The sequence below is a fragment of the Urocitellus parryii genome, chromosome 5, assembly GCF_045843805.1.
Source record: "Urocitellus parryii isolate mUroPar1 chromosome 5, mUroPar1.hap1, whole genome shotgun sequence".
Taxonomy (NCBI): domain Eukaryota; kingdom Metazoa; phylum Chordata; class Mammalia; order Rodentia; family Sciuridae; genus Urocitellus; species Urocitellus parryii.
The window spans coordinates 9,035,588-9,049,754 of record NC_135535.1 but is presented as its reverse complement, the minus strand read 5'-3'; the positions used below and the strand labels follow the sequence as shown (position 1 = coordinate 9,049,754).

The 14,167-nt window shown below is 61.8% G+C and overlaps 1 protein-coding gene across 1 annotated transcript in view; it reads left to right on the top strand.

Annotated features, from left to right (window-relative positions):
* Cacna1i (calcium voltage-gated channel subunit alpha1 I) overlaps positions 1 to 14,167 on the top strand; it is a 79,087-nt gene that overhangs the window by 48,540 nt on the left and 16,380 nt on the right. Inside the window, exons 9-22 of the mRNA XM_026405913.2 lie at positions 193 to 611; positions 5,720 to 5,871; positions 6,438 to 6,623; positions 6,882 to 6,999; positions 7,141 to 7,296; positions 7,763 to 7,856; positions 8,490 to 8,692; positions 9,308 to 9,775; positions 10,073 to 10,173; positions 10,810 to 10,933; positions 11,199 to 11,267; positions 11,781 to 11,965; positions 12,558 to 12,684; positions 12,864 to 12,989. Of these exons, the coding sequence (XP_026261698.2) occupies positions 193 to 611; positions 5,720 to 5,871; positions 6,438 to 6,623; positions 6,882 to 6,999; positions 7,141 to 7,296; positions 7,763 to 7,856; positions 8,490 to 8,692; positions 9,308 to 9,775; positions 10,073 to 10,173; positions 10,810 to 10,933; positions 11,199 to 11,267; positions 11,781 to 11,965; positions 12,558 to 12,684; positions 12,864 to 12,989 (2,528 nt within the window). The remainder of the gene's footprint in view (positions 1 to 192; positions 612 to 5,719; positions 5,872 to 6,437; positions 6,624 to 6,881; positions 7,000 to 7,140; positions 7,297 to 7,762; positions 7,857 to 8,489; positions 8,693 to 9,307; positions 9,776 to 10,072; positions 10,174 to 10,809; positions 10,934 to 11,198; positions 11,268 to 11,780; positions 11,966 to 12,557; positions 12,685 to 12,863; positions 12,990 to 14,167) is intronic.

Below are 14,167 nucleotides of genomic sequence, written 5' to 3'. Positions count from 1 at the left end.
CCTGCCCCAGGCCCATCGTGTGTCCGTGCAGGGATGCCCATGGCCTGCCAGTCTCTGCTTCCACCTGGCTCCAGACAGAGCCCAGAGAGGGGAACCGTCACCCCCAGGTGGGACAGGCTTGCTCCAGGCGGACCCTGTGCCCTGGTGGCCAGGCCTGGGGTGGGCACCGACACTGCCTCGTTTGCTTTGCAGAGCTGTGCCCGAGACACAGCGCCCTGGACCCCACGCCCCACACGCTGGTGCAGCCCATCTCTGCCATGCTGGCCTCCGACCCCACCAGCTGCCCGCACTGCCAGCACGGGGCGGGCCGGCGGTCCTCGGGTCCCGGCAGCACCGACTCGGGCCAGGAGGGCTCGGGCTCCAGTGGCTCCAGTGGCGGCGAGGCTGAAGCTGATGGGGACGGGCCCCAGAGCATCGAGGACGGGGGCTCCTCGGGCCTAGGCAAAGAGGACGAGGAGGAGCAGGTGGGGGCAGTCCGGCTGTGTGGGGACGTGTGGCGGGAGACGCGGGCCAAGCTGCGGGGCATCGTGGACAGCAAGTACTTCAACCGGGGCATCATGATGGCCATCCTGGTCAACACCGTCAGCATGGGCATCGAGCACCATGAGCAGGCCAGTGTGGGTGCCGGGTGTGGGCGGCAGGTGGGGAGGGCAGAAGGTGCCCAGCAGGGGCCCAGGGGGCCGCCCCGTCTGTGCCCGTCTCCTGCTCCTAGCTGGAGCTGGCTTTGGTTCACCCCCAAGGGAGGGGGACGCTGGTGTCTGCTGCCCCAGTGACACTTCAAAGGACAGGACTGTACTCTGCACCCATGCCCCTGTCCACAGGCCAACTCTGGGGTGACAGCCCGGACAAGTCCTGGCTCCATTTGGAAAAATACCAACTTTTGGCTCTTGCTGTCTGGCTGACCTCTGGGGGACAGGTCCCTTAGCCTGTCCCCAAACAAGAGGGCACCCCCCCTTGGCAGCTGAGAATGCTGAGGCCCAGGAAGGGGAGTCACTGACCTGAGGTCCCCAGCCAGCCAGAGGCCCAGTCTGAGGCCACCTCCTCATGGAGCCCCCTTGGCCTCCTCATGGCCTTCCTTCTGTAAGACCTGTCCCCCGCTCGGTGGCTGCACCCCGTCACCAGCTCCCTGAGCACAGGCTCCATTCAATTTACTTAAATGAGGCCCCGGGGGCTGTGGCCGAGCTGCCTTGAGCTGCCGGTTGCCAGTCTCTGCAGCTTAATTAAGAAGGTCTCCAGGGAGGGCCGCAGCTGGAGTGACAGGCAGCGCCTCCCCTGTCAGCCCGGCCTCCCTGGCCCAGAGGTCGGGTGGGGGGCCGTGCTCCTGGGAAAGGCCCCACCGGGGCAGCTGCCCACGAGGGTGAGGCCGAGTGTCTGCACCTCTCTGCACCGTCCCTGGGCCACCTCCCGGCCAGTGGCCCGCTGGAGTCGGCCGGAGAGGCCCACGAGTTCATCCTCGGAATTTGGCGAACAGTTCATCCTTGGGACCGGCCAGGGAGGAAGCGCTGACACCCCGGGAACAGGCAGATCACACAAGGCAGGGCTGTGGTTGGAGGTGGCTTGGTGTGCCTGTGCCCTCCTAGGTGACCCCACGGCTCCCTCTGCCCCCAAGCCTCAGCCTTGGGCTCAGTCAGGGTCCCTGACCAGTCTCCTCAGGGTCTTCTTGTCTGACCTCCCCCACCCCGCCCCTGCTCCTTCTGCCACATCCTGCTGAGCAAGGTTCTTAGCCCGAGGCGGGCGCTGCCTTGTTCCTCAGGACAACAGGCGTCTGAAGCCCACCGTCATCCGTCTGCCCAGGTCAGCAGGTGGGGGAGGCTGTGCTCAGGTGTAGGGTCCACGCGGGAAGCAGGCGCCCTGGCTGCATATCCTCTCCATCAAAGGGAGGCCAGCTACTCAACCTCTGCTAAGTGCCAACCTCTGAGCCAGCCTGGTGTCCCTGAGTCCTCACAGCTGCCCTCCAAGTTGGGGTCCTGCCCCCCCACACACTTGGAAGGCAGTGCTCAGAAAGGCTAAGTCCCTTAGGCAGGGCTTGGGTTCCAACCCTGGCTCTGCAGGGTGGCCCTGGGTGAGCCACAGCACCCCACAGACCCCACAGCTGGAGCCTCCATCTTGGTGGCGCATGGGCCCCGTAACGTGGGTAACTACATTGCGAAGCTGGTGCACGGAGGTGCTTGAGCCCCACAGGCCGGGAGTCTTGCAGGGAGCCCTGCACCGCAGCCCTGGGTGAGCGCACCACCCGCTGTCTGGAGCCTCAGAAAGTTAATTAGCTAAGGAAAAAGCGAGGAGGAGGAAGCATTTTTAAAACGTTCTTTTTAAAGCCACTCGGAGTGGCAGCCATTGTTCGGCTGCTCCATGCAGGGCCTGCCCCGGCCGCTGGTATTTTTGCTCCTCTCCCTTGGCTCCCAGACAGTGCTTGGCGGGAAATAATCCGCCCCCAAGTTTATTTTGAGCAGTCCCCGCTGAGGTGGCGCCTGTAGAAAGAGGTGGCCTAGGGCTGAGGAGGGAGGGACGGTGGGGGGAGGAGGAGGAGGAGGAGGAGGAGGAGGAGGAGGAGGAGGAGGAGGGCCACTACGGTGCATCCCCTGGCCCGCCTCCTGCTTGTTGGTTCAGGTTCTCTGGCCGTGGAGGCTGCTCCTTGCAGGGACTGGGCTGGAGGGGACAGGGGTCAGCATGTGTCTCAGGAAGTGGGAGGTGGTGCAGCCTGGAGAGCCCTGGGAGGCAGGCGGACCCGGTGCGTTCTGTGGCTGTGGCTGTGACCGTGGGTAGGAGGGTCAGGCAGTTGGATTCCTTCCCCATCATCTGATGTCACAGTGTCACAACTCTTCCTCGAGTGACGAGCCAGTCCTGTGGGGCAGGAAGGTTGCCTCAGACCCACTGGGCAGATGGGAGGGAAGGAAGTGGCTGGCTCCTGTGGCCTGGTGGCCATGGGCAGAGCTGGGCCTGAGGTGCTGAGGACAGTGGTGGACAGTCACGTTGGAGAAGGGTCATGGGTCGGGAGCTGCTGCTCCCAGGACAGTGTGTCTCAGCTTCCCTCTCTTCTGGAACACCAGGGCCATAATTCTTCCCAAGCTGGGCAAGGCTGCCCCCCTGCAGCCTCGGCTGGCCCTAGGGTCTGAAGATGATTAAGGTGGAGAAGAAAAAACAGAGGACTGTGCTGAAAGGGCAGGGAGCAGGGAGCCTCCCTGGGCTTCGGCTGACCCTGGCCAGGGCGCCGCACTCACGGCTCTGAGTCAGCAGTGGCTCAAGTCCTGCTCTGGCCTCCTGCTGCACCTCCTGTGAAGTCACTGCCAACCCAGGTCGAGGGCGACTCTGGGAGGAGAAGGATAGGGTGGCTCAGTGACTGGCAGTCTGGCCCTGTGGAGCAGTGGGGAGCCATGGAAGGCTGGTTGGCCTGGGAGTGAAGTGTCCGGGCTGAGCTGGAGCCTGTCAGGGAAGTGGGCAGGTGAAGGCCCCTGGGCTGTGGGGTGGGGCGGGGCTAAGGGAGAGGAAGCTTCAAGATCTGACTCCACCACTGCCTGGCCGTGACCCTGGCGGTCACTTCTCCTCCTTGAGCCTCAGGTTTCCTGCCTGTAAAATGGGGGCAGTATAAGGTGGTTCAGTTTAGACAAGTGGATGCCACCTGGCCTGCGGGAAGCTGCACGGATCGCAGTGGCCGTTATCATCAAGGGGCTGCGCTGGGCTGCAGGGGCTCCTGGCCAGCTGAGAGGCCTCTGCCCAGGCTCATATCTACCCTGCAGAAGTGACCAGGGGTGGGGCAGCCTGGGGCCACCAAGCCTGGCATCTAAGCAGGAGGTGCTGGCCCCTGCCCCCACCCGGAACCTCTGTCAGTTCTTCCACTGGGTGGGCGGAGCCATCTCCAGTGGCCGGTCCACTGTCCGCCTCTCTCCCGAGTCTCTCTCTGTCCATCTCTGTCCATCGCTGCCTCCCTTCCCGCACCACCCCCTTGACATCTCCCCGCTGGGTGTCTAGTCATCTGTCTGTCCCCCCAGCCTGCCTCTCCCGGATGAGTGTGCTCCACAGTGATGGATGGTCCATTAGACAGATTCACAGGTGTGCGCCGCCCAGAAACAGCTGCTGCGGGGGCGGAGGGAGGGGAGCGGGTGACCTTTCGGGGAGCCGCGCTCCTGGCAGGGATTGCAGAAGCTCTTGTGACGTGTGTGGCCGGGAACCGTGACGGTGGCCCTGGGCTGTCCGCGTCCTGGCTTTCGGTCTCCGGGTCGTGGTCTGGGTGGGCTGGGAAACGGCGGCTCACACCGGCATCCGAGCCCTCCCAGAGGCCCGTCTCCTGGCCTCTCTCACCTGTGGGACGGTTTTTGTGAGTCAGATGTGATCGCAGAGAGGAGCCGGCAGTTCTACTAGATCCCAGGCCTGTGCGGGGGCTGCCGGGCTGCTTTTCTTTCTTTCTTTTTCTTTTTTGTTTTTTGGTTTCCTTCTCTTTTTAACCCACGTGGAATAAAGCCGGGCCTCCGAGGGTGCCTGTGGCTCCAAGGAGGGGCTGGACTGGTGGACGGAGATGGCCTGCCGTGGTCCTCGGCTCCTCCTCCCTGCTGCCCTTGCTCTGGGCACCTTCGTTTCCCCCTGTCACGGGCTCTTTTCTCAGCTTTTAGGTCTCTGCCCAGATGTCACTTGCTCCAGGAACCCTCCCGGCCCCACTGACTCTCGTTCCCCCAAACTGCACTCAGCTCCCTGGTTTTCGCGGGAGCTGTGGCTTGTGGCGTGTAGGGATTTGCACTTGCATGTGAGCGTGTCTGCTGCCGTAGCACGAGCCCAGCACGCTGGGGGCCCTCAGTACAGAATGCTGTAGGAAGGAACAAGGGGATCGGGTGGTGTGCTGTGGTGTGACAGTAGCTTCAAGTCTGACTTGGACCAGTGCCCAGCCTGGCCACGTTCTCGCTGGGTGACTCTGAGCAAGGCAGTCCACATTGCCCAACCTCAGATTCTCATTATGAAACAGAAGCGTCAGCTGTCCGGGGAGGCAGTAGTTGGGCTGGGGTTGAGCTCGGCGAGGGGCCCATGATCAGGGCTAAACAAATGGTCCCTCCCTTCTCCAGAATCCAGGCAGGAACCAGACCTTTCACTGGGTCCCAGGGGGACCATGGAGGGGAGAGAGGGACCTGGGCCTTGCATGGCCTTTATCAAGGGGCTTGAAATGAATGAGGTCATGCACTGGGGACTGAACTCAGGGGCCCTCAACCACTGAGCCACATCCCCAGCCCTGTTATATATTTTATTTAGAGACTCACTGAGTTGCTTAGGGTCTCACTGCGTTGCTGGCTTTGAACTCGCCATCCTCCTGCCCCAGCCTCCCGAGCTGCTGGGATGACAGATGTGCGCCACCGCAGCCGGCCTAACCCCTGGTTTACAGACAGGGAAACGAAGGCTCAGAAGTGGGCTGCACAGCCACTTAGCGTCCAACCAAGGGAACCCATCCCTTGCCCCAAGTCATGGCCGACAGCAGGGTCTCTTTCAATGGTGCCGTTTTCCAGTTATCACCTGCTGCTAACAAGCATGAGGCCAAAGATCCAGGGGCAGGAGGAGGTCTGCAGCTGGAGGGGGTCATGGGAAGCTGGTGTCCTTTTGGCCAGTTCCTTGACCTCCTGGGGTCTTAGTGTCCTCCTCTGAGAGTGGGTGCATGGGCTGGAAGCCTCCATGATGGTGGTTCTGCGTCGGGCTGTGTCTGGCCTGCTGGGGTCACGCATCCCCCACCGCTGTGCCCCCACAGCCCGAGGAGCTGACCAACATCTTGGAGATCTGCAACGTGGTCTTCACCAGCATGTTCGCCCTGGAGATGATCCTGAAGCTGGCCGCCTTCGGGCTCTTTGATTACCTGCGGAACCCCTACAACATCTTCGACAGCATCATCGTCATCATCAGGTACCCCTCCCCCACCTCCTGCTCTGCAGCAGGGCAGGGGACAGTGTGCAGATCCAGCCAGTGCACAGGTGATGAAGGAAGCCAACCACTTGGAGGCCGTCATCCAAATATTTTTTTTTTTAATTCTTGATTTAGCAATATATATGCTTCTGGATTCATGCATTAAATAACAAGATGTAGCGGCAGGCCCGTGACTACCGTCACTCTAAAGGAGGGATGCACGTAACAAACAGAAATTTTCCACCCACTGTCATGTAACATAAAGATATCTGTTATTTTGATTGCCCAAAAAGTCCTCGGGACTGCTAATCCTCTGTGATTTGCCGTTTATATTTGTAATCAGAGGAAGCATTAAACCTCCGGAGAGGACAGTGACGTTTATGGAGTTTTCAGATTTTAGCCATGACTTCCTGGTGGGGGGTCCCTGGAGCCGCAGCCAGCACGTTACCTTTGGGTGGATGAATTAGTGGATGAGTGAAAGCTCTCTCTCTGTCTTCCCGGCCTGGCCTCTCCGTCCTCCTCTCTCGGCCTCCCTCTGGCCCTGCGCCCCTGCTGGCTGGCCACAGCATCTGGGAGATCGTGGGGCAGGCGGACGGCGGGCTGTCAGTGCTGCGCACCTTCCGCCTGCTGCGGGTGCTGAAGCTGGTGCGCTTCATGCCCGCGCTGCGGCGCCAGCTCGTGGTGCTCATGAAGACCATGGACAACGTGGCCACCTTCTGCATGCTGCTCATGCTCTTCATCTTCATCTTCAGGTGAGCCCTGCCCACCCGGGACCCCACCTACAGGGTCGGCCAGGGCTGTGGGCAGGAGCATGGGGGAGTACATTCCTGTGGCTCTGGGCAGGTTCTTCCCAGGGAGCCTCAGTGTTCTCCTCTGGAAAATGGGCCCCACACTGTCACCCGCCCCCACCTCCCCACCTTACTGTGTTGCCTGAGACCAAACCAGGTGGGAAGGCAGAGCGTGGTGGATGGGAGCCCTCCAGCCGCCCCCTTCCTCCCTTCCTCCCCCAGCATCCTCGGGATGCACATCTTTGGCTGCAAATTCAGCCTCCGCACGGATACGGGAGACACGGTTCCTGACAGGAAGAACTTTGACTCCCTGCTCTGGGCCATTGTCACAGTGTTCCAGGTGGGTGCACTTCAGGGGAGGGGATCCTGGGCAGCAGACCACCTGGGATGGGGTGGGACTGAGGTTGACAGTGCCCCTCCCTCCTGGTAGACAGAGGTGGCGCTGAGGGACCTCAGGACTGACTGGTCTCTCCCTCAACAGATCCTCACCCAGGAGGACTGGAACGTCGTCCTCTACAATGGCATGGCCTCCACCTCCCCCTGGGCCTCCCTTTACTTTGTCGCTCTCATGACCTTCGGCAACTATGTCCTCTTCAACTTGCTGGTGGCCATCCTGGTGGAGGGTTTCCAGGCCGAGGTGACCACAGCCCTGGGGGAGGAAGCGCCCCCGCAGGGCCCGCGAGACTCTAGGCAGGGGAGAAGGAGCCTGGGTGGTGGGGGGGCTGTGTCATATCCTCAGAGGAGGGCTGCCCACGAGGCAGGGAGCCTCCGTCCCAGGAGGGACGCAGCTGGGGCCTGCGTCTGGGATTCCTGTTTCTCCCCCGAGGGTGAAGGACTAGGTCTTCCCATCTCTGAGGTTCTAAAGCCCTGAGACCTGGAATTCTGGATCCCGCTCCCTCCATTTTCCAAGGCTTTGGAATACGTGCAGTCGGGCAGGCGGGGGATGGTGGCCTAGATCCCCATTAGCTTCTACTTCCCCTTTCTGAGCCTCACTTTTCCCATCTGTAAAAGGAGAGTGGAAACACCCATTGGCAAACCCAAGAGGGAAGGAGGGCGGGAAGGAGGGGAGTTGGCCTGCATGCTGACCGGCGCCCGCCTCCCAGGGGGACGCCAACCGCTCCTACTCAGATGAGGACCAGAGCTCATCCAACATGGAAGAGTATGACAAGTTCCAGGAGGCCCTGGACAGCAGTGGAGGTAAACAGGCCTCCACTCGTCACCTGGGGGCCAGGAGCCTTCACTGGAGACCCAGGTGGGCCCAGGGCACAGCATCTGCTCCCCTGGACCCCAGGCTCAGAGAGTGCTAATTCTCTGTGTTTGTTTTTTGTGTTACTAACTGAAAGAAATGCTGACTCTCCAAAAGAGGACATTCGTGGACCTCTGGGGTCCCGCCACAGGGCTAACTGCAGCCCACCCGCTTCCCTTCCCACAGTCTCTTGGGTAGAGCTGTGGGGCCTTCCGATGTGGCCTGGGCCGTGGTCCTGGCTGGTAACACGAGGCAGCTTGAGCCCAGCCACTCCAACCCAAGCCCTGGCTTCTGGGTAGCCCCGGCAGACTGCCTGCTTCCTGCAGTGGGCCAGGGAGCCAGGCTCCCTTCCCTTCGTACTGGGCGGAGGTCCAGGCTGGTCTGATCCCAGAGCCCTGGAGGCAGGGTGCAGGGGAGGCACACGGGATGAGGTGCAACCTGGAAGGCTTCCTGGTAGAGGAGTCTCCTCATAAAGTACTCCACTTCTGTTATGTCCACACCCTTTCCTTTGTCTTGTTTCCTTTGCTCTTGTTCTGTTCTGTCTTCCATCTGTCCCTCTCTCTGTCTCCGTCTTGCTTCTCCAGATCCCAAGCTCTGCCCAATCCCCTTCACCCCCAATGGGCACCTGGACCCTAGTCTCTCATTGGGCGGACACCTAGGTCCTGCTGGGGCTGTGGGCCCTGCGTCCCGCCTCTCGCTGCAGCCAGACCCCATGCTGGTGGCCCTGGACTCCCGCAAGAGCAGCGTCATGTCCCTGGGGCGGATGAGCTATGACCAGCGCTCCCTGGTGAGTCCTGTGGGTGGGGGCTCCGTCCAGAAGGGCCTCCCCCACTGGGATGTGGGTTGAAGGACCCCAGAGCCAGGTGCCTGCAACCTCAGACTCACACTCGGGTGCACAGGCTTAGGACAAGGATTGCCCCAAGCCAGGCAGGACCATGTCTGTCACATTCCTGGGTGCCCAGTGCCTGAGCAGGACCTGGCAACAGGAATGACTGGGGTCAGGCACACAGAACTGGGTTTCATCTTGGTAGCAAATGTGTAGGGTCAAGAATTTGGGGTCAGGCAGACTAGAGCTGGAATCTGGCCTCTGTCACTTCTGAGCTGTGTGTCCTTGAGCAAATTACCACTCTTCACAGCCCTGGTTTCCTTTCCTGTAAAATAGGAAGGTGGCTGTAACTTGCTCTAGTTCCTCAAGGGAACAGGTAGCAGGGAGGGATTAGACCTCCGGGGGGACTTGTCCACGTGGGTGGGATGAGAGGCAGAGCAGGCAGAGGAGCCCCTAACCCATTGGGTCGCCTGCTAGCCAGGCCGGGACCCTCTTAGAGCCACAGCGGGGCTTGCAGGAGGCCTCACATCACCGGTGTGCGCGACGACGCTGACCCGAGCCCTGGCTCCCCCACAGTCCAGCACCCGGAGCTCCTACTATGGACCTTGGGGCCGCAGCGGGGCCTGGGCCAGCCGTCGCTCCAGCTGGAACAGCCTCAAGCACAAGCCGCCCTCGGCTGAGCACGAGTCCCTGCTCTCGGCGGAGCGCAGTGGCGCTCGGGCCTGCGAGGGCGCCCGGGAGGAGGGGCCTCCGCGCGCTGCGCCGCTGCATGCCCCGCACGCCCACCACGTGCACCATGGGCCCCACCTGGCGCACCGTCATCGCCATCACCGCCGGACGCTGTCCCTCGACACCCGGGACTCGGTGGACCTGACCGAGCTCGTGCCCGCCATGGGCCTCCACCCCAGGGCCGCCTGGAGGGCGGCGGGCATGGCCCCCGGGCACGAGGACTGCAACGGCAGGATGCCCAATATCGCCAAGGACGTGTTCACCAAGATGGACGACCGCCGGGATCGCGGGGAGGACGAGGAGGAGATCGACTACGTAAGTGGGGATCCCTCCGGGAACCAGGAAGGGCGCGGTGCAAGCAGAGGTGGGCTCGAGGGGGCGGGCCATGGGGCGTGGCGTCGGGGCGTGGCCAGAGCAGTGGGGCTTAAAACTGTGGCCCGAGGGGCGGGGCCAGAAAATGGGGGGGGGCTACCCCGGGGAAACGCTCCCCGCCGCCTGGGGTGGGGCGGGGTTCCCAGATCGCCCAGTGCCCAGTTGGCCCGATGACCGGGTGGGCAGAGAGAGGTCGCTCTGCGCGGTGCTGACCCCCGCGCCTGGTCCTCCTCTCTCCAGACTCTGTGTTTCCGCGTCCGCAAGATGATCGATGTCTACAAGCCTGACTGGTGCGAGGTCCGCGAGGACTGGTCCGTCTACCTCTTCTCCCCGGAGAACAGGTGGGCGGGCCGGCCTGGGGTGGGAGTTAGAGTAAGGTGTGGAGGGAAAGCTCTCTGCCAAGCTGGGCAAGGCCATACCCCAGAGGCGGGGGCGGCAGGACAGGGGGTTTCGTGGGCATTTCCTGTAGCCCAGGCCAGTTCTGTGCTGGCATCCAGTTGGGCAGATTCTCTAAAGGTCCGGGGTACACACATGAAGGGAGCATCAGCAGGCTTCCTGGAGGAGGACACTGGGCTTTGTAGGCAGATAACAGTCCAGTGGGTGCAGGAGGGAGGGGGAGAGGGGAGGAGGATGGCGGAAAGAGGAAGCTGGTCCAGGAGGAGGGAGCAGCCTGAGAGACTACCTGAGTGTTAGGAAATGTCGTGTCTTTGTCTCCCGAGGCCTGGAATCTGGGATTTGGGCTGGTGTTCAGAGACCCTTAAGTGCCAGGCAAGGTGGGTACCCTTTGCTGTGTGGGTGTGTGGTCTGCACCCTGAACAATGCAAAATCGACACCTGTTGTGTGTCCAGAGGAGGAGAGGGATCACTTCTTCTAGGCCAGCCTGCCCCTTGTGTGTGTGTGTCTGTCTGCATCCTCTGCCTCCCCTCTGGTCAGGATGGGAAGCAAACTGACACTCGTGGTGCCCTGCCTCTGCCTAGGTTCCGGGTCCTGTGTCAGACCATCATCGCCCACAAGCTCTTTGACTATGTGGTCCTGGCCTTCATCTTCCTTAACTGCATCACCATCGCCCTGGAGAGGCCCCAGATAGAGGCCGGCAGCACTGTGAGTAGCCACAGCCCTCAGAGAGGCCAGGCAGAGAGATGCAGCACCAGGCCTGCCCTGGGACTGTGAGCCAGACCAAGGGAGAGCTCAGCAGGGCCAGACTCCTGGCACGTGGAGGGAGGGAGATGTGGCAGGGAGCTTGCCTCTGGGAGGGACAGACCACCTTGAACCGAGAAGTGTTGGCCTCTCCTGGCTGATCAAGAGCGTGGGCCGGTGGCTGGGAGGTTTGAGCCCCTGGGCCCACCGCATCTCCCGGCTCTTTCAGGAACGCATCTTCCTCACGGTGTCCAACTACATCTTCACGGCCATCTTCGTGGGCGAAATGACACTGAAGGTTGCTCTGGGCTTCACCTTCACTCCCAGCTCAGGGCCCCGCCCCTCCCGCAGATTGTCACTGGCCTGTCAGTCAGCGCCCGCCCCTGGGTTGGGCTCCTGGGACCCGGAGGGGTCAGCGGCATGCCCCCCCTCCAGGAGTCACAACCTCGCCAGAAAGGCGAATGCAGGGAATGTAACCGGGGAGCTGCTGGAGGTGCGGGGAGCAGGGGGAAGGTTCCCTCTGGGACGCTGCCCAGCGTGGTGGCTTCGCCTTGGGTTTGCCAGAAGTCCTGGGAGAACCTTAGCGGGAGGCGCCCTGGGTCCTGACTCCGCCCCGTCCCCGCCTACTGCCCGCCCATCCCAGGGTCTGCGTGGAGCTGTCCCCTGCCCACTCGTCCTCGCCACCTATCTGGCCCAGCCCATCTGTCCCCGCGCCCCCTTTCCCGAAGACCCCCCCACCTCGTCCTCCCCTCACCCTCGCCCTCCCCTCGTGCGGCGCCTTGGGCCTGACCCCGCCCGGCCCCGCCCCCAGGTGGTCTCGCTGGGCCTGTACTTCGGGGAGCAGGCGTATCTGCGCAGCAGCTGGAACGTGCTGGACGGCTTCCTAGTCTTCGTGTCCATCATCGACATCGTGGTGTCCTTAGCCTCGGCTGGGGGAGCCAAGATCTTGGGGGTCCTCCGAGTCCTGCGGCTCCTGCGCACCCTACGCCCTCTGCGGTGAGGACCCTTCCCCGGTGACAGCTCTTCAATGCCTAAGGCCCTTGTGACATGTGACTCATTTTGTCCTCCCATAGTACACGTCTTTCTTTCATTTCTTGGTACTAGGGATTGAACCCAGGGGCATTGAAACATCGAGCCACATCCCCAGCCCCGCTCTGTACACACACATATGTATGCATTTATGTGAATATATAATACACATCTAATATATACATAAAATGTATATGTATTTATTTAGAGACAGGCCTGGCTTAGTTGATGTGAGGCTGGCTTGGAACTCCTGTCATCCTTCCTCAGTACCCCCCCACCACCACCACCACCTGGTTACCTGTTTCTGTCTCTGGGTGGCTCTCTGCTATCTCTGGGACTAAGCACAGTGACGGGAGGGTAGGTGCCCTTCTCCCTGTAGATCTGGGCTGCGGCCTGGCTCACCCCTGGTCTGCTGACATCTGGGCACCTGCTTTCTCTTGGTTTCATGCTGTCTTCCTCATGCCCTAGTGGGCTCAGTCCTGGAACTCACTAGGGGACTCAGCAGTGGCTGCCTCCCCACGGCCATGGGCTCACAGTTCCCCAACCTCCTTGCCTGCAGGGTCATCAGCCGGGCCCCTGGCCTGAAGCTGGTGGTGGAGACGCTCATCTCCTCCCTCAAGCCCATTGGGAACATTGTCCTGATCTGCTGTGCCTTCTTCATCATCTTTGGCATCTTGGGGGTGCAGGTGAGGGGGGTGGGAGGGTTCTGAGGCTGTGTAAGGGCACAGCCAGGGCAGAGGCCCCACCTGCGCTGGCTGACCTTGGGGCTCAGGGGAACCCGATGCAGTCTGAGGCCTGGGTTCCTCTTGTGATTTGCAATGCCCCCTCCTCCTGGGAGCACTGATCTTGCCCTCCTTATCCCCAGCTCTTCAAGGGCAAGTTCTACCACTGCCTGGGCGTGGACACCCGCAACATCACCAACCGCTCTGACTGCATGGCTGCCAACTACCGCTGGGTCCATCACAAGTACAACTTCGATAACCTGGGCCAGGTGCGTGCTGGCCACCCCCCCATCTGTCCTGTCCCCTGGGGGTGACAGCTCTTCAATGCCTATGGCCCTGAGATGTCAGAGCTGGCTCCAGTCCTGCCCTGCCAGGACTGTGACTTCTCTCCAAGCCCAGGTTTCCTACTCTGCAAAACAGGTAGAGGAACTGGCCCTCACAGGTAGTCTGAGGCTGAGATTCCGAATGCAGGGCCTCCGCCCCGCCAGTGCCTGGCCCGCAATAAGTTCTTCGCTGAACTTCGGTCCTGGCCTCTGCCCCCACCCAGGGGGTCCTGACCCGAGTCGTAGAGTCAGCCACACCTGGTTGTGCGTTCCAGCTCTGCTGTGGAGTGGGGTGTGACCTCTTTGAAACTTGGTTTCTCATCTGTAGAAAGGGGCAGCAGCTGTGGGAGCCACCAGGGTGGCAGGCTCCTGGATCCAGGGTGGGTGCCCTCACCAGCACCCACCCTGTCTGTTCCCCATCCAGAGCTCCTGTGCCCCTGGTCTCTTCTCCTGGAGGCCTGCCAGGCCTGACCCAGGGGCAGTGGCCCAGAGGACAGTCCTCAGCTAGCTGCCTCCAAAGGGCCCCCTCCCCACAACCGGTCCCTCTGAGGGTCCTTCAGGAGCTAGGTCCAGGTGGCCCAGGCAGAGAGTGCCTGGCCCTGGGGCTCCCAAGGATGGAGCAAGATCTGGGCCGCCCGCTCCCACGCCCTCTCTGGGCAGCCCCTGGCTGGGTCGCCCGAAGCTCTCATTCACAGGACGGGGCACCCCCACACCAGCTATGGGGGGAGCCAATGGACCTTGAGGGGCTGTGGTGGCCAGGAGACCATGTCAGAAACGGACTGCTGTCAGCTCGCCCCACCCCTTCTCCAGGAGCAGCCATGGAGTGTTTAATAACTCAGTGTTTGGTGAACAGGGAAGGGCGCTGAAGGAAGGGGGGGGCTTTTGTGAGCTTGCTCCTGGTCCCAGGTCCCCACCTAGTGCCAGCTCCTGCCTCCTTTGGAAGGACCTGGTCTTTCTAATCTGTTGCACTTGACCCCAGGCTGACTCCCTGGAGCCCTGAGTGGGTGTGCTCAGTGCTGAGTCTTGGTTGACTCCCTGGGGGGCCACTTCCTGTGTGCCCTCAGGAAGTTCCAGATCCTCAACTCTCAGTGGGCACAGCAGTGGGGGCCTTGGCATCTAGGGGC